At 36.4% G+C, this 25,358-nt stretch overlaps 1 protein-coding gene across 3 annotated transcripts in view; it reads right to left on the bottom strand.

Moving 5' to 3' along the window:
- FGFR1OP2 (FGFR1 oncogene partner 2) overlaps positions 1-25,358 on the bottom strand; it is a 34,092-nt gene that overhangs the window by 7,842 nt on the left and 892 nt on the right. For all 3 annotated transcript variants that reach the window (XM_047065082.1, XM_047065080.1, XM_047065083.1), the window contains exons 2-3: positions 3,482-3,630; positions 848-965 (exon numbers count right to left, since the gene is read on the bottom strand). In XM_047065082.1, the coding sequence (XP_046921038.1) occupies positions 848-965; positions 3,482-3,616 (253 nt within the window). In that variant the 5' untranslated portion in view covers positions 3,617-3,630. The remainder of the gene's footprint in view (positions 1-847; positions 966-3,481; positions 3,631-25,358) is intronic.

Raw genomic sequence — 25,358 nt, 5'->3', positions numbered from 1 at the left:
GGAGGCATGACAGTGGATACTGTGTTGAGGGACTAGTTCAGGATGGCAAGAAAAAAGGTTTCATGGAGAAGAGAGGTATGGGAAAAAGAAAAAAAGGCTTAGAGTTAATTTTGAAGGCTTTTGGATAAGGAAATAAGTATACAGTGAAGGTTCTAAAGCAAAAGAATAGCATGATCAGATATATCTTTGAAAAATTAATCTGATGCCTGTGTTGAAGATAGACTGAAGGGGAAAAGAGACTGCAATCAGGGAGACCAATGAGGACAGTTCAGGGACGTGATTATGAATGCCTAAGCAAGAAGCCAAAGCAGTGGGACCACAGAGAAAGAAAGGGAATTATTTCATAGGTAACAACAATGGTACAAACTGGATATTGAGGGTGAGAACCTAAGATGACTCCAAGCAAGGTAGACACTGATATACAGGAAAGGGATAAAAACTAATACATAGATCTTAGACATATGGACCAGAAATAAGATTAGTAACAGAGAGTAAATTTAGTTGGCCATTGCCCCACTGGTTCCAAATTAATAGTCCAATTGTAAATTAAAGCTCTCTTTTAACTAAATGTAACTAATTTTAACTATAATCCAATGCACTATCCTCTTCAAAGTGTAGATTTTATGGTATGTGGATGAGAGTAACAAGTAATAGTAAACAGTAACAAAAGAACATGTGCAAAAGAAATGGAAAACATTTTTTAAACTCCTTTATTTTCAAGGCATTTGATGAGCCACTTAGTACCTTAATTCATTATAGCATTCCTGGGTTCTTAACTCTAGTGGTCAAACTCCGTTGTTTTTACAATCATATGTTCACTGGAATGAAGTGATTATATATATCTTACCTTTGTTCTCTTGTTGCAATTCTCTGATTTGTCTGTTTTCTTGCTGGATTCCCATAACTAATGTGGACCGTGGCCGATGCCTTGCAACTTCATTAAGTTCTTGAATTTCTTCCTGATACTAATGAAAAGATTAAAAAAGAACATGTGGGGAGAAAATATTTGAAAATATATTTCTGAGATATATATCTGATGAGATATATATATATCTAATATCCAGAATATATAAAGAACTCTTAAAACTCTCAACAATAAGAAGACCACCCAATTAAGAGATGGGCAAATAAGATAAGTTCTGGGGATCTAATGTATAGCATGGTGACTATAGTTAATAATATTGTATTCTATGGTTAGAAATTAATAAGAGTAGATCTTAAATGTTCTCATCACACACACATACATGGTAATTATGTGAGGCGATGGAGGTATTAACCTTACTGTGGTAATCACTTTGCAATACATATGTGTATCAAATCATCTTGTACACCCTAAGCTTACACAATGTTGTATGTCAATTCTATCTCAGTAAAGCTGGGGAAAAAATGGGCAAGGGATCTGAAGAGACAATTCTCTAAAGAAGGTATACAAATGGCCAATAAGCACATAAAAAGATGCTTAATATTATTAGTCATTAGAGAAATGCAATTCAATATAACAGTGAGATACAACTTCACAACCACTAGGATGATCTTAATCAAAAAGTCAAATAACAAGTGTTAGAATGTGGAGAAACTATTGTTGATTGGAATGTAAAATGGTGTAGCTGCTTTGGAAAACAGTCTGGCAGATCTTCAAAAAGTTAAACACAGCTATTATATGACCCATCCATTCTACCCCCAGGTATATACCCAAGATAACTAGAAATATATGTTTATACAGAAACATACACAAATATTCATAGCAGTATTATTTATAATAGCCCCCAAATAGAAACAATCCAAATGTCCATCAACTGATGGACACAATACACTATATCCTTATATGATGGAATATTAAGTCAGCAATTAAAAGGAAAAAAAAATGATATATGCTACAACATGGATGAACTACAAAAACATTTTAAAAAGTCACAAAAAAAGCCACATATAGAACAACATTTACATGAAATGTCCCAAATAGACAAATCCATAGAGATAGAAAGATTAGTTGCCAGAGGGAAGGGAAAGCCAAGGGAGTGGCTGCTAACAGAGGTGGACTTTGGGGGGTGATGGGAAGTTCTGGAATTAGACAGTGATCATGGTAGCACAACCTGTGAATGTACCAAAATCCAATGAACTATACCTTTCAAAAGGGTACCTTTTATTTACGGGTATTGTGAATTATATCTCAATAATAATAGTAAAAGAACATGGGCAAAAGAAATGAAAAAATTTTTAAGGTGAATCTAACTTTAAAACTGTACTCCTTTATATTCAAGGCATTTTATTCTTTTTAATTTTTTAAGTTTATTTATTTTCTTAATAAAGAAACAGTGACAGACAGTGTGAGTGGGGGGAGGGTCAGAGAGAGGGAGAGGGAGACAGAGAATCCCAAATAGGCTCCACACTGTCAGCGCAGAGCCCCATGTGGGGCTCAAACTCTCAAAACCATGAGATCACGACCTGAGCCGAAACCTAGAGTCAGACACTTAACGGACTGAGCCACCCAGGCGCCCCTATATTCAAGGCATTTTAATGTTCCACTTAGTAATGTATTAATTATAACATTCTTGGTTTTTAACTTTAGTTGTCAAACTCTTTTGTTTTTACAACTCAATACCAGATATGTTTACTGGAATGCATGAGTCAAACTGGATAGTTAGGGAGATAGGTAATCTGTTTAGGGCAACAAAACAAGTAAATTTGCTCCATTATTTCTAGTAGCTTTGTTAAAAGCATCATCCCAGGATTGCTTCCTTTTACAAAATGAATGAGTTTCACAAGAGTAGGCTATGAATATACATCTCCCCTGATTTCCATCATAATAGCAGAGATTTTATATTTCTCTTAGAGTTGAAAATTTTTATCATAAGGCTTAAAATGATAGCTGAACTCCATGGACCACTGGAAAATTCTTATATGCAAGTTCTTATATAAAAGAATAAGAAGTGAAGCCCTTTTCATTTCTTCTTTTATTGATAGCATTAAATGAAAAACAAGGTAGTAAGTACAAATTCAACAACTGCCTAATGTATAAACCAGATACTGCCTTACATCATTTTCAAAAACTACTTCATTGTTAAGTAACATCACTAAGTACTTTTACAGAGAAAAATATGAACATTACATTATAAAAATATGAGAGAGAAAAGTATGTGTCACTATTAGTAAAAGTTATTATTTGCTTTTGTCATATATATCTGAACCTAATATATTCATATATTTTCTAAACTCCAATGTGCAACTCTGTCAGAAAAACAAGTGATCAAATCTACACTTTTTAGAGTATACATGCATATATACTGTCACCTGGATGTGACAAAATTATATGATAATGTAAGTAAAATTAAAACATAGAAGTCAAGCTACTTTTAAATTCTATAGAACATTAAAAAAAACCTAAATACTAATTAGGCAGAAATTTATGATTCAAGCAATACATAAATGTCTAGGACTGCTTTTTAAAAAAAGAATCAACAAGAAAGAAGAAAAATCAAACCTGCTTCATTGCTTCCACCCGCTTGTTAAGAGCTGTGGTTTGCTCAATCAGAGATTCTGCTGCATCATCATGATCTCTCAATCTTTCAACAAGAGCTTTAGCATCAGCAAGTGCCTTCTCAATTGTGCAACTCATTTCTAAAGGAATACCTATAAAATGAAAATCAAGATTCAAAACAAAGCCAGCATACCATTTTATTATTTTAGGTTCATGTTAACATAGATATGCTTCTTAAGCTACAATTGTTATAGGACTGTTCATGGGGAGAAAAAAACATCTAAGAACCCTTGCAGTTTTGCTTCTGTTAGGATGGCATAAGCTTGAAAGTGAATTTATAATAGTAAAAAAATTAAAGCATATATAAATGATTTGCAGAAATAATCAGAATGTATTTAAAACACCCTGAATCTATGGTGGGGAAAAGAAGCACAAATCAAGTGAATACATTTTATATTGTATAAAAATTGTGCTTTTGGGGCACCTGGCTGGCTCAGCTGGTAGAGCATGCGACTCTTGATCTTGGGGTTTTAAGTTCAAGTTCCATGTTTAGGTGTAGAGATTACTGAAAAATAAAATCTTTTTATTTTTATTTTTTTAAATGTTTTTATTTATTTTTGAGAGAGAGAGCATGAGCAGGGGAGGAACAGAGAGAGAAGGAGACACAGGCTCCAGGCTCTGAGCTGTCAGCACAGAGCCCGACGGGGGGCTCGAACTCATAAACAGCGAGATTCTGACCTGAGCCGAGGTCAGATGCTTAACCAACCCAGGTGCCCCAAAATAAAATCTTTAATAAAAAAAAATTTGTGCTCTTCATGAGGGCGCTCTCTCATCTTGTTATTTGTGAAAAAGGTCACTTTATCAGTCTATATTCTGTGGTTCATGATTCTCAGTCACTAACTAGGAGATCCTTCCTAGCCTCTGCTTAGGTGACCTGAGACCCCATTCACAACACACACTGACCAGCCAAAGTGGTCTCTTATGTGTCATGCTACGTCAAAGTGTCCTTCTTTTGGAGGAACTACTTCTTATAGGAACTATTATAATCCTAACTCTTGCACTTTCCTTAGTAATTAAAAAAAATATATTACTTAGAGCACCAGCCATTATCAGAAATTTTTGATATGTTAAAATCAATAAATATTTAAGAGGAGCTCAAAATATTAGGAGACAAAATATGAAACAGTTACCTTCATCATTTGGTATGCAGTGACCTCAAAACAAATTTTAATTCTAAAATAATCTCTCTCAAAAATGTAAACATTCTGAAACTTACCATCTTTTTGTTTGTTTGTTTATTTGTTTTGAGAATGACAGAGACAGACAGGCCACAAACTGGGGGTGGGCAGAGAGAGGGAGAGAGAGAATCCCAGGCAGGCTCTGTGCTGATCTCATGAACTGTGAGATCATGATCTGCGCTGAAATCAAGAGTTGGGCACACAACCAACTAAGCTACCCAGGTGCCCCTGAAACTTACTACCTTCAAATTTTCTCTTTATACTAAGTTTTACCTTACCTTCTATATGAGCCATACTCTCTTCAGGGTTTTCTCAAAAAGTAAAATCACACTATAAAATTACTAGGCCAGAAGCCAGCTCTATAAGTTAAAACTCTCATATGGATCCCAGTTAACGGCTATAATTAAGGATTTCATCAACTTTAGGAAGACAGAAATTTGCTACAGAATGTGACTGTTAGAGTCTACTGTACTAGTTCAAACCTGAATAATAGGATTCAATTAGAATAAATTAAAGGGTAAAACTGCCAATTTACACAATCTTCAATATGTGACTAGACATTTCTAGAGAGCTTCCAAAATTAAACAAGCTGGAAATTAATACAACTTCTGGCTCCCCAGATAAAACAACCAAAAGATTTGTCTTCTAAGATTTGAGAGGTTTAGCAAAAGGTACTTGAAAAAATGAGAAGCAAAAGGGTCATTAGTTATCAATGTTCCATACTAGCTAAAACACAGAAGGACAACTATCCAGTGTCTATCCAAGATACTGCTTCTAGGAAAACATTAGCATCCAACAATGTCCTGTCGTTTCTCCAAACTTTTTAAGAGAATTACCAAATGCTATAGATGGATAATACAGATATCCTTTCATATTTAAGTCACCATATCTGCCATTAACTCCACTACCATGAAACACTAGATCCTTCAGAGTAAAAGTTTCAAGTTATTTAAAGTCCCCTTACCAATAAACCCACAAAAACAAACAGAACAAAACAAACAGGGAGGGAGAAGAGGGGACAAACTGACTTATATTTGATAGCTTGACACTACCTAAAATAGACAACACACAATAAAAATACTATACAAGCTAATATTCTATGTATGTACTAGTATACATACATATGTAAGTATAGAACTACTTTAAAGTGTGTTGTAAGCTAAGTTCTTTGACCACAAGTCCTTATTCAGGGGCCTCAGATAAAACAATAAAATCATAAATCTATGGAGAAGTTCAAAGATTCCATCACAGACACGCAAAATCTGGTCTGACATTCCAAAAAGAAACATGGGATGATCAAGTTGTAAAATCTATAAAGATAAGAGCTGCCACAATCAGAATGGTGACTTGATAGCACCAGATGAAACCTCAAATGGACTCTAGAAACTCCATGAAACATCTCATTCCAATAGGAAAAAACTGGCCACAGTATTCAAAACATGGATAGAAAATTTTTTTGGATAGCATAAGATATGGCCCAGTGCATGCTTTATTTGTAGATAAATCTGGAAAATTTTTATTTTTTTTTAATTAAAAAAATTATTTTAGGTTTATTTATTTTTGGGAGAGAGACAGAAAGAGTGGGAGAGGGGCAGAGAGAGAGAGGGAGAGAGAGAATCCCAAGCAGGCTCTGCACTGTCAGCACAGAGTCTGATGTGGGGTTTGAACTCACAAAGCATGAGATCATGACCTGAGCTGAAACCAATAGATGGACACTTAACCGACTGAGCCACCCAGGTGCCCCTGGAAAAATATTAAAGACGAAATGAGGACTAAAACCATTCCTAAAGGATTTTTTTTTTAACATCTCCCAGTGGATTTTATAAGGCTGTCTCTCTATGCTCTAGGAATATGTAACATTCATTAATATACTAGAATATTTATTTTATGAATGGATTGAAAAAGCCCTCTGCTGAAAAGACATAATAGTAACAGAAGTTAAAATACTATTATAGTTTGTATTTCCTATCAACTACATTCTAACTTGTCAATCAAGTAATATGGAAGCAAAAGCAAAAAGTAACATGGAAACATATTTAGCTGGAACAGTTATTTATGAGCTTAAATTATGCAACACTTTGTCTCTTCCTCAGAAATCTTCCTGTCTTCATCATTTTCAGGCCTCAGCAAAACGCAAACAGGATAAATCCAAGTAGGTCTAAGCTGAGACACATCATAATCAAATTTCTGAAAACTAAAAACAAAGAAAAATTCTTGAAAACAGTAAGAGACAGATGATACTTACAAAGAACCAACAATTTGAAGGACTATCAATCTTTCATCAGAATCAGGATGGCCAGAAGCCAAAATGATTGAAACTGAAAGTGGAACACTTAAAATACAGAAAGAACAGAACTGTCACCCCAGAATTCTATACCCAGCAAAAATACCATTCACATATGAAAGTGAGATAAAAACCATTTTCAGAAGAAAACGAATTCATTTCTAATAGATTTGTTCTAAACAAATTCTTCAGAGAGAAGCAAAATGGTATCAGAAGGCAACTTAGAGCATCAGGAAAAAAGGAGAACAGAAATAGGCAAATACAGTGATCTATTTCTGAGTGTTTTAAATGTCTTATGTTTGAGGGGGCGCCTGGGTGGCTCAGTCAGTTGAGTGTCCGACTTTGGCTCAGGTCATGATCTACTGGTTCCTGAGTTTGAGTCCCACATCGGGCTCTGTGCTGACAGCTCAGAGCCTGGAGGCTGCTTCAGATTCTGCGTCTCCCTCTCTCTCTCTCTGCCCCTCCCCCGCTCATGCTCTGTCTCTCTCTGCCTCTCAAAAAATAAATGTAATAAAAAAATTTTTTTCAAATAAAATGTCTTATGTTTGAAAACAAGAACTATGACTTTTACCTGATAGAATTTTCAATTTATGTAGATATAATATATAACTATGACATAAAAGTGGAAGGGTAAATGGACCTATAAAGTGAAAAGGTTTCAACATGTCACTTGAAATTATTAAATGTTGGGGTGCTTGGGTGGCTCAGTTGGCTAATCATCCAACTCTTAATTTCGGCTCAGGTCACAATCTCATGATTCATGGGACTGAGCCCGCACTTGACAATGTGGGCCTGCTAATATGTTATTAGTTATATATGTATGTATGTGTGTATATGTATATGTGTATGTGTATATATATATACATACACGTATATATGTATAGATACATATATATGTATACGTATGTGTACATACATATACACACATACATACATACACACACACACATATATATACATACATATGCACACACACATATATATATAAAATTCCTAGCGAAACCTCTTGAAAAACTGTACAGAGATAATAGTCAAAATCACAAGAGATGAATTAAAATAAAGGAACAAAATATTGAAGGAACAAACAAAATAAATCATAAGATGTTGGATCTAAATCCAACCATATTTATAATTACACTACATGTAAATGTTATAAACACACTAATTAAAGACATTATCAGAATGAATTAAAAAACAGGACCCAGGGTGGGGAACCAAGATGGTGGAGTACGAGAATCTTCAGCTCACCCTGTCCCCTGAGCACACCAAGACAACCGTCACATCTGTACAACTAACTCTAAAAACAACCTGAAGACTGGCAGAACACACCTTACATAGTTAATGGTAGAGAGGTAGGAAAGGTAGGAGAGGTAGAGACTGGTTGGGAACCAACCCCCTGACAAGACAAACCACAAATGGGAGGGACACCACAAGCACGGAAGAGTATCAGACCCCACCCCAGGCATCTCAGGCACTGGGGACATGCACTGTGAAGACAAATTCCCATTAACATCTGGCTATGGGAACCAATGGGGCTTAACTTCTGGAGCTTTTAAAATCAGTACAGTTTAACTCTGGGGACTTTAAAAATCAGTTGGCTTAACAAAAGAGGTGGAGGGCAATAGGAAACTGGTCCCTGCCCTTAAAGAGCAAGCATCACAAATAATTCAGGCACAGGAGCAACAGTTTGAAAAGTGCCTGGGGTATATGTGAAGGAGACTTATTTACTAATCTCAGGACATGTGCTGAAAGAGCAGGAATCTTCAGAGATTACTCCAAGAAAAAATTGATGGTGGGGGCCACTTCCCTTCCCTTGCCTAGCCTAGATAGCCAGACGCCTGCGGGAACCAGCACCAACACTCTCCACACTTGCTAGCACTGCATGCCCTGCCACCACATTCCCCTGCCACCTACCTGTTCCAACCCACCCATCTTGGCACACATCCCTCTAAAGAGACTCCCGCTCCTCCATATCCTGCGAGCAGCCCGGGCAGGGAATGGTGCCATTCCAAAGAAACTCCTGCACTGTGGAGGGGAAAGATAATCTCACATACCAGCTGGCTCACAGTTCTAGAGCCGAACCTCTTAGCAGGCTGTACAGGAAGAGTACTCTGCCATATGGTGCACCTGCAAGTGCAGCCAGAGGTGGAATATAGACACCTAGTCTTGACTGCTGGCCCCAGGCCCCCAAAAAAGCTGCTGTGGGCTCTGCAGGGAGAAGGCCCTGCCTTTTGCTGTACCAACATAGAGAGGCTAATTGCAGACAGGTAGCCTGACTGCTGACCCTGCCACCCATGAGCCAACTGGGCCTCACACAGGCTCCTCAACAACTCAGGGACTAAACCCTGCCCAGTGTGCCCATAGTAGGCTTTGCAGTCAACTGGGCTGAAGGCTCAGTCACAACAGGAAGACATATACAGCCCATATAGGACACTGCTGGAATACCTGATTCTGTTGACCTGGGGGCATTATACTATAGGGCACCACAGGACCTCTTTGACACAAGGTCACTACTTTCAAGAAGTCGTAGCTGACCTAATACACAGAAACAATCACGGAGAGTTAGACAAAACATAGTCAGAGGACTATGTCTCAGATGAAAGAACGGGACAAAATCACAGTAAAAGAGCTAAATGAAACTGAGATAAGCAATATGCCTGATAAAGAATTCCAAGTAATGGTCATAAAGATACTCACTGAACTTAAGAAAGAGTGAATGAATTCATGAGAACTTTAAGGAAGAGATGAAGAACCAGCAAGGGATGAATAATTCAGTAAGAGAAACAAAAAAAACACACTTGAGGTAATCAAGGGATTAGGGGAGGCAGAAGAATGGATTAGTGATCTAGGAGACACAGTAATGGAAAGCAACCAAGCTGAACATCAAAAAGAAAAAGGAATAAAAAATGAGAATAGGTTAAGGGAATGCAGTGACACCATCAAGCATAATAACCTTTGCAATACAGAGATCCCAGAAGGGGTAAAGAAAAAAGGAGAGAAAATCTATTTGAAGAACTAATAGCTGAAAACTTCCCTAATCTGGGAAGTAAACAGACTTGCAAATCCAGGAAGCACCAAGAGCCTCCAACAAGATTAGTTCAAGGAGGTCCACACAGACAGGTAATGATTAAAATGGCTAAAAGTAATGATAAAGAATTTTAAAAACAGCAAGAGAAAAGAAAGCAGCTACATACAAGGGAAGCCCTCTTGTAAGACCATAAGCTGATTTTTCAGCAGAAACTTTGCAGGTCAGAAGGGGGTGGTAGGATATATTCAAAGTGCTGAAAGGAAAAAACCCTGCAAACAAGTATACTCCACTCAGTAAAGTTATCTTTAGAATAGAGAGGTAAAGTTTCCCAACAAAAGTTCAAGGAATACATCGCCACCAAACCAGCCTTACAAAGTATGCTAAAGGGAATTCTGAGTGGAAGAGAAAGCCCTAACTAGAAATAAGAAAATTAAGAAAGGAAATTATTTCACAGGTGAAAACAAGTATGTAATAAAGGTAGTAGATAAATCACTTATAAAACAAGTATGGAGGTTAAAATACAGTAATAGAAAAATCAATTATGTCTATAAAAATCCAAAGATACACAAAATAAAAAGATGTAAAATACGACATCATATACATAAAACGTGATGGGGAAGTAACAATTTAGTGCTTTTAATGTGTTTAAACTTAAGTGACCATTAACTTACAACTGACTGCTACACACATAAATTTTATATGTGGACTTAATGGTAACCACAGATCAAAAACGTATTAATACACACACACAATAAAGAGAAAAGAATCCAAGCATAACACCAAAGAAAGCCACCAAGCCATAAGGGATGAGAGCAAGAGACAAAGAAAGGAACAAAGAAGAACTACAAAAATAACTAAAAAACAATTAACAAAATGGCATTAAATACATACCTATCAATAATTACTTTAAACATAAATAAGCTCCAATAAAAAAAATTGGGGCAACTTAATGGATAAAGAAACAAGACCCATCTAAATGCTGCCTACAAGAGACTTACTTCAGACCTAAAGACATATACAGACTGAAAGGACTGGAAAAACACATACCATACAAATAGAAGCCAAAAACAAAACCAAAAACAAGCCAGGGTGGGGCACCTGTGTGGCTCAGTCACTTAAGAGTTTGACTTTGGCTCAGGTCATTATCTGGCAGTTTGTGAGTCTGAGCCCCAAGTGGGGCTCTCTGCTGTTGGTGCAGAGCTCACTTCAGATCCTCTGTCTCCCTCTCTCTGCCCCTCCCTCACTTGCAAATTCTCTCAAAAATAAACAAACGTTAAAAAAAAAACCCAAAAAACAAAAAAAGCAAGCCAGGGTGGCAATCCTTGTATCAGACAAAATATTTTTAATTTTTTTTAAGATTTTAAGTAATCTCTACACCCAACATGGAGCTCAACCCTGAGATCAAAATTCTCATGCTCTACTGACTGAGACAGCCAGGCACCCCAGACAAGATAGATATTAAAGCACAGACTGTAGCAAGAAACAAAGAAAAGCACTATATAAAAATAAAGAGATCAATCCATCAGGAGAATATAACAACAGTAAATATCTCTGCATCCAACACAGGAGTACCAAAATACATAAAACAATTATTAATAAACATAAAGGGAGAAATGGACAGCAATACAATAATAGTAGGGGACTCTAACACCCCACCTATATCAATTGATAAATAACCTAGACAGAAAATGAACAAGGAAACAATGGCTTTGCATGACATATTAGACCAGACAAACCTAACAGATACATATAGAACACTGTAATCCCAAAGAGCAGAATACACATTCTTTCCAAGTGCACACAGAACATACTCCAGTATAGATCACATATTAAGCAGTAAAACAAGTCTCAATAAATTTAAGAAGACTGAAATCATATCGAGCATCTTTTTTCAACCACAACTGTGTATGAAACTAGAAGAAATTTGGAAATGCCACAAATATATGGATGCTAAACAACATGCTACTACAAATGACTGGGTCAACCAAGAAATCAGAGAGGAAATAAGAAAATACATGGAGACAAACGAAAATGAAAACACAATGGTTCAAAATATTTGGGATGCAGCAAAAGCAGTTTTAAGAGGGAAATTTATTGTGATACAGCTCTACCATAAGAAACAAGAAAAATCTCAAATAAACAACCTAACTTTACACCTTAAAGAGCTAGAAAAAGAACAAACTAGCAGAAGCCTATCTGCACTGCAAAGGAAACAATCCACAAAACTAAAAGGCAACCGACAGAATGGGAAAAGATATTTGCAAACGACATATCAGACAAAGGGCTAGTATCCAAAATCTATAAAGAACTCACCAAACTCCACACCTGAAAAACAAATAATCCAGTGAAGAAATGGGCAGAAGACATGAATAGACACGTCTCTAAAAAAGACATCCAGATGGCCAACAGGCACATGAAAAGATGCTCAACGTCACTCCTCACCAGGGAAATACAAATCAAAACCACACTCAGATATCACCTCACGCCTGTCAGAGTGGCCAAAATGAACAAATCAGGAGACTATAGATGCTGGAGAGGATGTGGAGAAACGGGAACCCTCCTGCACTGTTGGTGGGAATGCAAACTGGTGCAGCCACTCTGGAAAACAGTGTGGAGGTTCCTCAAAAAATTAAAAATAGATCTACCCTATGACCCAGCAATAGCACTGCTAGGAATTTACCCAAGGGATACAGGAGTGCCGATGCATAGGGGCACTTGTACCCCAATGTTTATAGCAGCACTTTCTACAATAGCCAAATTATGGAAAGAGCCTAAATGTCCATCAACTGATGAATGGATAGAGAAGTTGTGGTTTATATACACAATGGAATACTACTTGGCAATGAGAAAGAATGAAATATGGCCTTTGGTAGCAACATGGATAGAACTGGAGGATGTTATGCTAAGTGAAATAAGTCATACAGAGAAAGACAGATACCATATGTTTTCACTCTTATGTGGATCCTGAGAAACTTAATAGAAGACCATGGGGGAGGGGAAGGGGGAAAAAGTTACAGAGAGGGAAGGAGGCAAACCATAACAGACTCTTAAAAACTGAGAATAAACTGAGGATTGATGGGGGGGGGTGGGAGGGAGGGGAAAGTGGGTGATGGGCATTGAGGAGGGCACCTGTTGGGATGAGCACTGGGTGTTGTATGGAAACCAATTTGACAATAAATTTCATATAAAAAAAAACTAGCAGAAACCTTAAGCTAGCAGAAGGGAGAAAATAATAAAGATTAGAGCAGAAATAAATGAAATAAAAGTTAAAAAAAAATAAAGAAGATCAAGGAAACCAGAAACTGGTTCTTTGAAAAGATCAATAAAACTGATAAATCTCTGGCCAGACTCATCAAGAGAAGAAAGAAGACTCAAAAAAAAAAAAAAAATCAGAAATGAAGGAGAAACAACCAACACCATAGAAATACAAAAGATTCTAAGAGAAAATTATGAAAAATCATATGCCAACAAATTGGACAACCTAGAAGAAATGGATAAATTCTTAGAAACATAAAATCATCCAGGGGCGCCTGGGTGGCGCAGTCGGTTAAGCGTCCGACATCAGCCAGGTCACGATCTCGCGGTCCGTGAGTTCGAGCCCCGCGTCGGGCTCTGGGCTGATGGCTCGGAGCCTGGAGCCTGTTTCCGATTCTGTGTCTCCCTCTCTCTCTGCCTCTCCCCCGTTCATGCTCTGTCTCTCTCTGTCCCCAAAATAAATAAAAAATGTTGAAGAAAAAAATTAAAAAAAAAAAAAAATCATCCAAAAGTGAACCAGGAAGAAATAGAAAATCTGAACAGACCAATTATTAGTAATGAAATTGAATCAGTAATCAAAAAACTCCCAACAAAGTCCAGAACCAGAAGGCTCCACAGGTGAATTCTACCAAACATTTAAAGAGTTAATACCTATTCTTCTTAAACTATTCAAAAAAAAATGGAAGATGAAGGAAAACTTTGAGATTTATTCTAGGATGCCAGCATTACCCTGATACCAAAACCAAAGACCCCACAAAAAAAGAAAACTACAGGTCAATATTTCTGTTGAACAGAGATGCAAAAACCCCCAATAAACTATTAGCAGACCTCATTGAATAATATACTTAAAAAAATCATTCAACAGGATCAAGTAGAATTTATTCAAAGGATGCAAGGGTGGTTCAATATTTGCAAGTCAATCAATATGATACTTCACATTAAATAAGAAAAATGATAAAAACGATACGATCATCTCAACGGATGCAGAAAAAGCATTTGACAAAATACATCAATTCATGATAAAAAGTGTCAACGAAGTAATTTTAGAGAAAACATGCTTCAACATAATAAAGGTCATATATGAGAAACCCATAGCTAACATTAAATGATGAAAAACAGAGCTTTTCTTTAAGATCCGGAACAAGACCAGGATATCCACTGTCACCATTTTTATTCAACACGGTACTAAAAGCTCCAGATGAAACAATCAGATAAGAAAAAGAAATAGGGTGCCTGGGTGGCTCAGTTGATTGAGTGTCTGGCTTCGGCTCAGGTCATGATCTCGCAGTTTGTGGGTTCAAGCCCCACATCGGGCTCTGTGCTGACATCTCAGACCCTGGAGTCTGCTTCAGATTCTGTGTCTCCCTCTTTCTGCCCCTCCCCTGCTCACACTCTCTCAAAAATAAATAAACATTTAAAAAAGTTAAAAAAAAAAAGAAAAAGAAATAAAAGCCATCCGAATTGGTAAGGAAAAAGTAAAACTGTCACTATGCACAGATGACATGATACTATATACAGAAAACCCTAATGACTCCACCAAAAAACTATTAGAATAAATGAATTCAGTAAAGTTGCAGGATACAAAATTAATACATAGAAATCTGTTACATTACTATACACTGATGAGGAGCAGAAAGAGAAATCAAGAAAACAATCCCATTTATAATTACAGTAGCAATAGTAAAATACCTAGGAATGAAATTAACCAAGGAGGTGAAAGATCTGTACTCTGAAAATTATAAAATATTGATGAAAGAAATTAAAGATGACACAAACAAATGAAAAGATATTCCATGCTCATGGATTGGAAAAATTAATATTGTTAAAATGTCCATACTACCCAAAGCAATCTACAGATTCAAAGCAATCCCTAACAAAATGCTAACAGCATTTGTCACAGAACTAAAATAAACCTAAAATTTATATAGAAGTGCAAAAGACACTGAATAGCTAAGGCAATCTTGAGAAAGAACAAAGCAGGAGGTATCACAATCCCAGATTTCAAGATAGAATACAAAGTTCTAGTAATCAAAACAGTATGGTACTGGCACAAAACAAGACACAGAACAACAGAACAAAATAGCCCAGAAACAAGTCCATTATTTACATACCAATTAATTTATGGCAAAGGAGGCAAAAATATACAATGGGGGAAAAGAAAGTCTCTTCAATAAACGGTACTGGGAAAACTGGACAGCTATATGCAAAAGAATGAAATTGGACCATTTTCTTAACACCATGCACAAAAATAAACTCAAAATGGATTAATAACTTAAACGTGAGACCCAAAACCATAAAACTCCTACAAGAAAACACAGGTAGCAATCTCTTTCACATCAGCCATAGCCACGTTCTTCTAGATGGGTCTCCTCACGCAAGATAAACAAAAGGAAAATTAAGCTACTGGGGTTAACACCAAACTAAAAAGCTTTTGCTTACTGGATGAAACCATCAACAAAACAAAAAGGCAACCTACTGAATGAGAGAAGATATTTGTAATGACATATCTGATAGGGGGTTAATATATCCAAAATATAAAGAACTTACACAACACCAAAAAACCCACAAATACACCAATTTAAAAATGGCAAAGAACCTCAATGAACATTTTGCCAAAGACGACATAAAGATGGCCAACAGACCCATGAAAAAGTGCTCAACACCACTATCATCAAGGCAATGCAAATCAAAACCACAGTAAGTAATCACTTCACAATGGCTAGGAAAAAAAAAAAGACACAAAATAAGAAGTGTTGGGAAGGATGTGGAGAAAAAGTACATGCGTTGTTGGTGAGAATGTAAATTAGTTCAGCCACTGTAGAAAACAGTATACAAGTTCCTCAAAAAATTAAAAACAGGGGCGCCTGGGTGGCGCAGTCGGTTAAGCGTCCGACTTCAGCCAGGTCACGATCTCGCGGTCCGTGAGTTCGAGCCCCGCGTCGGGCTCTGGGCTGATGGCTCAGAGCCTGGAGCTGTTTCCGATTCTGTGTCTCCCTCTCTCTCTGCCCCTCGCCCATTCATGCTCTGTCTCTCTCTGTCCCAAAAATAAATAAATGTTGAAAAAAAAATTAAAAAAAAAAAAAGAAAAAAAATTAAAAACAGATTATATGATCCATTAATCCTCCTATTGGGTATTTACCCAAAGAAAACAAAAATATTAATTTGAAAATGTATGTGCAGCCCTATGTTTCTAGCAGCACGTTTCTAATAACCAGGAGATGGAAGCAACCTAAGTGTCCATCAACAGAAGAATGGATAAAGATGTGGTAGATACATAAAATGGAGTATTACTCAGCCATAAGAATGAGATCTTGCCATTTGTGACAACATGAATGGACATACAGAATATTATGCTGAGTGAAGTAAGTCACATAGAGAATGACAAATATTGTATGATTTCACTTACATGTGGAATCTAAAAAAACAAAAGAAAAACTAACAAAACAAATTAAAAAAAACCAGACTCTTAAATACAGAGAACTGGTGGTTGCCAGAGGGAAGACGGGTTGGGGGATGGGTAAAATAGATAAAGAGGATTAAGAGGGACAAGCTTCCACTTATAAGTCACAGAGACAAAAAGTACAGCATAGGGAATATATTCAATATTGTAATAATATATGGTGACAGATGGGGACTATACTTTTCATGGTAAGCACTGAGTAATGTACGGAATTGTCAAATCAGTATGCTGTACACCAGAAACTAATATAACGTTGCAAATTAATTATAATTCAATAAAAAAAATAAAGAAAAAGGGAAAAGAAAAAGCAGAAGATAGAAATTAAAAAAACAAAATCAGAACCCAACTGTAAATAGTCTATAGAAACTTACTTCCAATATGATATAGGTAAGTTAAAAGTAAAAGTACAGAAAAAGGTATACTATTCAAACACTAATCAAAATAAAGTCAGAGTGTTAATAAGGACAGGAAAAGATGCTCAACATGATTAGCTATCAGGCAAATGCAAATCAAAACTACAATGAGATGTTTCACACCCACTAGGATGGTTGTAATAAACAAGACAAATAATAAGATTTTGCTAGCATATAGAGAATTTCTTTCTCAGTAATCGATAGAATTTGTACACAGAAAATCAGCAAGCATACAGAAGACATGAACAAACACCATCAATGGGGTGGAATGAATTAATATTTATAAAATAAGTATCAACAGAATACATATTATTTTTAAGTGTGCACAGGATCTTCACTAGGATAGACCTTATCCTAGATAACAAAACAAACCTTAACAAATGAAAAAGAACTGCAATCATATAAATTATGTTCCATGGCCATAATGCAATTAAACTAAAATAAATAACAAAGAGATAAGAAAATCCAAAATTAACACACAAGTAACTCAGGGGGGAAAAAAAACTTTGGAAATCAGAAACTTTCATCTAAATAAACATGAAAATACAAGGTATCAAAAAATTTTTCATGTATGTATAACAGTATTTTGAAGGAAATTTGTAGCATTAAATTCTTTTATTAGAAAATTGAAAATATCTCAGGGGCGCCTGGGTGGCCCAGTCAGTTTAGTGTCTGACTTCGGCTCAGGTCATGATCCCACAGTCCGTGAGTTTGAGCCCCATGTCAGGCTTTGTGCTCACAGCTCAGAGCCTGGAACCTGCTTTGGATTCTCTCTCTTCTCCCTCCTTCTCTCATGCTCTGTCTTGCTCTCTCTCAAAATTCAACATTAAAAAAACAAAAAACAATTTAAAAATATCTCAAATCAACTACCTAAGCCTCAAACTATGAAACCAGGAAAAGAGCAAAATCAACTCTAAAGTAAATAGAAAGAAGGAAATAATAAAAGAGCAGAAATCAATGAAATTGAAAACAGGAAAGCAATAGAGAAAAACCAATGAAACCAAAACCTAGTTCTTTGAAAAAGCAAATGAAGTGGATAAACCTCCAGCAAAACTGATGAAGGGACAAATAAAAATAAAAGAGAAGATATAAATTACTGATGTCAGGAATGAAAAAAAGGGTATCAGGTCAGATTCCTAACTCATTAAAAGCACAGGTGAATACAATAATAAATTCTGCACACATGAATTGGATAATTTAGACAAAATGGATTAATTCCCTAAAACCACAAACTACATAGTCACACAAGAGGAAACAGGTAACTATTAATAGTCCTGTAACTATTCCATAATAGTCCTATAACTATTAAAGAAATTAAATTTGTAGTTAAAAATATTCTACAAAAAATCACTATTTGGATGGTTTTAATGGCAAATTCTACCAAACATATAAAGAAATAATACCAATGTTATGCGACCTCTTTGAGAAAATGTAAGAAAATAGTTCCAAACTCATAAAATGATGCCAGCATTACTTTGAAACCAACACCAGACTCACTTCAGAGAGAGAGAGAGACAGAGAACCACAAACCAATGTCCCTCATAAACATAAATGTAAAAATTCTCAAGAAAATACTGGCAGATCAAATCAGCAACATATAGAAAGAATAATACACCATAAGCAAGTAAGGTTTATCCCTGAAATCAAGTTTGTTTCTACATTTCAATATTAACCAATGTAATCCACCATTAATAAACAAAAACAAGGGGTGCCTGGGTGGCTCAGTCGGTTAAGCGGCCGACTTCGGCTCAGGTCATGATCTCGCGGTACGTGAGTTCGAGCCCCGCGTCGGGCTCTGTGCTGACAGCTCAGAGCCCGGAGCCTGTTTCAGATTCTGTGTCTCCCTCTCTCTGACTCTCCCCCGTTCATGCTCTGTCTCTCTCTGTCTCAAAAAAATAAACATTAAAAAAAATTAAAAAAAAACAAAAAAACACTTCTTCATACTAATTGGTGCATTTCAAAAAAAACAAAAAAACAAAACAACAAATTCTCTGCAATAAAAACTCTCTGCAAATAGAAATAGAAGGGGATTGCTTCAAATTGACAAAGGCGTTTTCTTTCTTTCTTTTTAATTTTTTTTAATTTTTGAGATAGAGACAGAGAGAGACAGAACACCAGCAGTGAAGGGGCAGAGAGAGAGGGAGACACAGAATCTGAAACAAGCTCCAGGCTCTGAGCTATCAGCACAGAGCCTGAAATGGGGCTCAAACTCAGGAACTGTGAGATCATGACCTGAGCCGAAGCTGACACTTAACCAACTGAGTCACCAAGGCACCCGCCCCCTTTATTTGAATTTTTTAATGTTTATTTAAGGGGCATTTTCAATATAGCCAATATCATACTTAAGTGAAAGACTGAATGTTTTCTGTAAAGTCGGGAACAAGGATGTCCCCAAACACCACTCCTATTCAATATCATACTGGTGTCATTAAGAAATAAAAGACATATAGATTGGAAAAAAATAAAACTGTTATTAGCAGCCAACATGTAGTCTATGTAAAAAAAAAACCCCAAAGAATCCAAAAAAGAACTCCTGTATCTAACATGTGACTTTAGCAATGTCACAAGATACAAGATCAATGTGCCAAAAAAAAAAAAAAAAAGAAAAAAGAAAATCCATGGTTTGTCTATTTGTTAGCACTGAACAAGTAGAAACCAAAATTTAAAAAATACATTTATAATAGTTCAAAAAATGAAAGTTTGGGGTATAAATCTAAAAAAACATACAGAGTAAGTACACTGAGTACTCACTCAGAGTAAGTACAAAACGCTAATGAAAGAAACCAAAAAGGGCCTAAATAAGTGGAGACACACTGTGTTCATAAACTGGAAACTCAACATACTAGGATGTCAATTTTCCCCAACTGATCTGTAGATTTAATGCAATCTCCAATCAAAATCACAGTAGGCCTTTTGGTAGAAATTGACAAGCTAATTCTAAGATTTCTATGAAAATGCAAAGAAACTAGAATAGCCAAAAGAATTCTGAAAACAAAGTTGGAGAAATCATACCACCAAATTTTAGGCCTTACTATAAAGTTACAGCAATCAAGACAGCATGGTATTGGCAGAGACAGAACAGAGGTCGGAAATAAGCCCACAGAAACATGGTCAACTGATTTTAGAAAAAGGTACACAGATACTTCAAAGGGACAGTCTTGTCAACAAATGGTGTTAGAAGACCGGACAGCCATATGCCAAAAAATTAATCCCAACATAATTCTTACACTTTACCCAAAAATCAACTCAAAGTGGACCACAGATGTAAATGTAAAATGAAAAGCAGAGAAAAATCACTGTGACCTGGGTTAGGCAAAGATTTTTCACACATGATACCAAATGATTGATTCATAAAAGAAAAATTTAATAAACTAGACTTCATCAAAACTAGAAACGTTTGCTCCGGGAAACGCACTGTTAAGACAGTCTGAAAAGACAAGCTACAGGGGCGCCTGGGTGGCGCAGTCGGTTAAGCGTCCGACTTCAGCCAGGTCACGATCTCGCGGTCCGTGAGTTCGAGCCCCGCGTCAGGCTCTGGGCTGATGCCTCGGAGCCTGGAGCCTGTTTCCGATGCTGTGTCTCCCTCTCTCTCTGCCCCTCCCCCGTTCATGCTCTGTCTCTCTCTGTCTCAAAAATAAATAAACGTTGAAAAAAAAAACATTAAAAAAAAAAAAAAAGACAAGCTACAGAATGTGAGGCAAAATTTGCAAATCACATATCTGACAAAGGACTTTACCCAGAATACTTTAAAAAGTCTCAAAACTAACAGTAAGAATATGATCCATTTTTTAAAAAGTTTATTTATTTTGAGAGAGAGGGAGAGAAACAGACTGCGGGAACAGGTAGGTGAGGGGCAGAGAGACAAGTGCAGAGCCTGACATGGGACTCGATTCCATGAACCATCAGATCATGACCTGAGCTGAAATCAAGAGTCGGACGCTTAACTGACTGAGCAACTCAGGCGCCCTGAAAATGATCCAATTTTTAAAATGAGCAAAAGACTTTAACACTTAATCAAAAGATATATAAATGGCAAATAAGCACATGAAAATATATTCAAAGTCATTAGCCGTTAGAGAAATGCAATTAAGACTACAATGAGATCCACTACACCCCAAATAAAATGGCTAAAATAAGTACTGACATTCCAAGTGCTGACAAGGATGCGGTGTGACTGGAACTATCCTATAATGCTGGTGAAAATGCAAAATGATATGGCTAGTTCAGAAAATGGTTTGGCAGTTTTTTTACCAAGTTAACCATATAGCTGCCACATGACCTAACAGTACTACTTCTGGGTATTTAGTGTAGAGAAATGAGTGGAAAAACTGTACTGTAGTACAGCAGTCATATGAAATGAGGAACTGATACAATACAGATGAATCTCAAAGGTGTTATGCTGACTGAAAGAAGATAGTCTCAACAGGTTATATAATGTTTCCAATTATCTGGCACTGCCTAAAGGACAAAGCTATCGTGCACTCCCTGTCCCCAAGGTTTTGTCTTTGTCATGAATTCTTCTGGTAGCTATATGCATGTGTGGCAGAAGGAAGGTATCTATTTATATTTCCTTTTTCTTATGGGGACAACTAGTTGTCCCAGTCTCATTTATTGTATCGTACATTCTTCCGCCACTGAATTTTTTTCTATTGAAATATATTTGACATATAACGTTATGTAAGTTTAAGGTGTACAACATGTTGACTTGATACACTTATATACTGTAATATGATTGCCATTATAATGATAATTAGCATCTCTATGTCACATAATCACTTCTTTCTTGTGGAAAGAAGTACCCCCACTCATTTTAATGCCACACATATTGTATGTTTTCTCAATAAATGTATGGGTATGTTTCTGAGCTCTCTATTCTACCTCTGGGTCTTTTTCTTTATCTATCTCCACAACAATACCACGCTGCCTATACTGTTAACAGTTGTAAAATACACCCTTACTATCTGATATAGCAAGTTACCCTTTTCTTCTTCAAAACTGTTTACCTATTCTTAGCCTTCTCTTCAACCTAATTCAACCTTCTCTCCAACTAAATGGACATCCAGAGCACTCTAGATCAAACTGCTAGCTATTAATTTTAACTAATTCAAACCGTTGGTAGATGTCTGAACTCAAAGAATCCTACCTTATCTTCTTTTGGTCAACAGGACAAATGTTATTCCCATTTCATCAATGAGGAAACGCAAGGAGCCAAGCTAGTACCAGAAATAGAATTTCTGATCCTGAGTTTAGTGCTCTACACAGGAGCCAACGTGGATCCTCAGGACTCTGTTTACTTTTAGCCATGTAAAAACCACCTGTCTCCCCGGGTGGAAAAACAATGCAAATTCCCTGACCATGCTTCACCAATGGGACTTCCAAGATATTACAAAAACTGAGTATCAAGCCAGCAATAGAAAATAAACGAGGCTGTAAGTGAAGAAAAGACCAAAAAAAAAAAAAAAACCCAAAAACCAAAAAACAAAAATAAAAACCCACAAAATTTCAACTATTTTCCCTTATGATTAATAAAAGCCTAGCATCCATTTTAACTGGGCATCACAGTTAATTATAAAATCAATTAATGTTTACTGACAGGTTTTTCAAAATTAAAATTAACATCCACTTTAAAAAATCTCTAGGTTGCATAATGAAATACTGTCAAAATCAGTTATAGTTAAAATATGTTTTATAACTACAAAAATATACCTATTCAGAAAACGGAATTATAAACATCAGATAATTGAAAGCATAATTTTATTAACACTTTAGAAAAATAGTGACACAGAGTTTCTAAGAATCTGCATGTTCATTTCCTGTATGTGAAACAACAGAAGTTTAAAATAGTTTATAACATGCATTTACTTTGCCAACTTTTTTGAAAATCATTGTGCTTTCTCCCCCTCTTTTGGCTGGTAAGTGGAGTGGGAAGAAGATTGTTTTTCCAAACTCTCGAACAAGTTTTAAATATTTAAAAATAGACTCCAGTAAAAAAAGAGTATTTTCAATTTATCTGCCTATCTTTATAGTGCTTGTCATAACTGGTCACAGTGCACTTACATTATTTTCCATAGGTAGGCCCAATTTACAGGTGGAATTTTTCTAAAGTGGGTTTTTCCCTGCCTGCATTAGCCACATTCTCGCCCACTTTGCCACCCAAAGATGTTGGCAGACTCCTGGCAGAGGTTTCGGAACATTCTGCTGCTGATAAAAGAGAAACCACCACCCACTCAAAATACCAACTGCCAGCTGTTCAGTTTTACATTTTGGTTAAGAAAAATTTAAAGAAATTCAAGTCACTCTTCTTTCTCTTTCATCCACAAATCCACTATCCCATAGCTGGACCTACACAGAAATATCGTGACTACTGACACACCATAAATTTCTTTAAATAGGCTTTTTTTAATGTTTGTTTATTTTTGAGAGACAAAGAGACAGAGACAGAGATAGAGAGAGACCGTATGCACATGCAAGTGGGGCAGGGGCAGAGAGAGAGGGGGGCAGAGGATCCGAAGTGGGCTCTGTGCTGACAACAGTGAACGTACATGGGGCTCGAACTCATGAACCGTGAGATCATGACCTGAGCTGAAGTGGGACACTCAACTGACTAAGCCACCCAGGTGTCTCTGTCCTTAAATATTAACAACCTAGTTTAAATTTTATTGGATTGTTCAGGCATACTAACTGTATTAATTAGTACATAATGTTAACAGATACATATGGAACCAGAAAAATAAAAAAGCATAGTTATGGCTTCCTTACAAACTTTTAATCTAAAGAAATCAAGAAAGAGTGCATGTCAATTACATATAAAAATAAGCATCTTTTATTGACAATATATTTCTGCATTTGAAAGCGTAGAAAATTTTTTACAGTCTTTGAAAATGATGGCATGAACACGTTTGAAGCTTTATGAAGAAGATAAATTTGTTTTTAGTGTTTATTTAATTTGAGAGAGAGAGAGCGCAAGCAGGGGGAGAGCCAGAGAGAGAGGGAAACAGAGAATCCCAAGCAGGTTCTGTGATAGCAGTGCAGAACCTGACACAGGGCTGGAACTCACGACCACGAGATCTCATGATCACAAGATCATGACCTGAGTCGAAATCAAGAGTCTGACGCTTAACCAACTGAGCAACCCAGGCACCCCTGAAGAAGATAAAATTTTAAAATTGGAAGAACAGGATTTAAAAGGACATAGGAGAATTTTTTTTTTACCTTTAGAATTGTAGCTAAATATAAGTTGCATATACGTGGAGGTTCAAACAGGTATGACAAGTCAAGGAACTAACCTAATCTAAACTGTTTATAACCTATGGGCCAAGGAGTCATTGGAAGTTACATGGATGTACACGCACCCAGTACAATCTGTAGTCTAAAATAATTTGCTCACCCACTTATTTCTCTATTTTTCAAATGTAGACAGATACTAGTAAAATAAAATAGCAAATCACTTAAAAGGTTAGTTTTTTTTTTCCCATTATGCATAATCTCAACCAACAAATACTAAAAGTACAATTACTTCTGTGTTAGGAGTACAGTTTCTCATGTTCAAAACGGATCAGGGGCCTTTAACATACAAGGTTCCTTCTGGCTATTTAAGGGCACTAAGGACTTCTATCATTAATCTTTAGAACTTGTATTTACAAGTATACATATTTACAAATGTGTACACACATGATGCCTGCTATGTACATCCAAATAATGCCTGCTATACCCCCAGGCATTGGACCAGCTTTTGTTACAAAGATGAATAAGACAGGATTCCAGACTCAAGCTCAAATTGATACAGATACATGAACAAATAATACAACCTAATAAATACTGCAGAGCTGTTTCAAGTGCCCTGGGAGCACAATGGCATTATTAATGTCACCTGGGGGAGTATGAGAAAACAAGGATCTATGAATTCGGTCTTGACAGGTGGGGCATGGGGTGGAGAAGAAGAGTTAGCATTCTAAACAGATGGTACAGCACACACAAAGGCACAGAGTTGTGAAAGTGCATGACATGTTTGGGGAAAAACAGTTCTCTCGTATGAGTGGATATCGAGGTATTTGGAGAAGTAAGAGGAGAGGAAAAAGATAAAATGAATTGGGATAGATAGTAAAAGGCCCTAAATGATATGCCTCACAATTAAGACTTAATTCCATCAGCAATATGGTTACTGACAAAGTTTAAGGACTGACATAAACGGATTTCAGAATA

Source organism: Lynx rufus, unplaced genomic scaffold, assembly GCF_022079265.1.
Source record: "Lynx rufus isolate CCGP_SWC_20201006 ecotype Redwood Valley unplaced genomic scaffold, mLynRuf1.p SCAF_7, whole genome shotgun sequence".
Classification (NCBI taxonomy): domain Eukaryota; kingdom Metazoa; phylum Chordata; class Mammalia; order Carnivora; family Felidae; genus Lynx; species Lynx rufus.
Note: the sequence above shows the minus strand (reverse complement) of the source record. Positions and strands in the feature narration are given on the sequence as shown.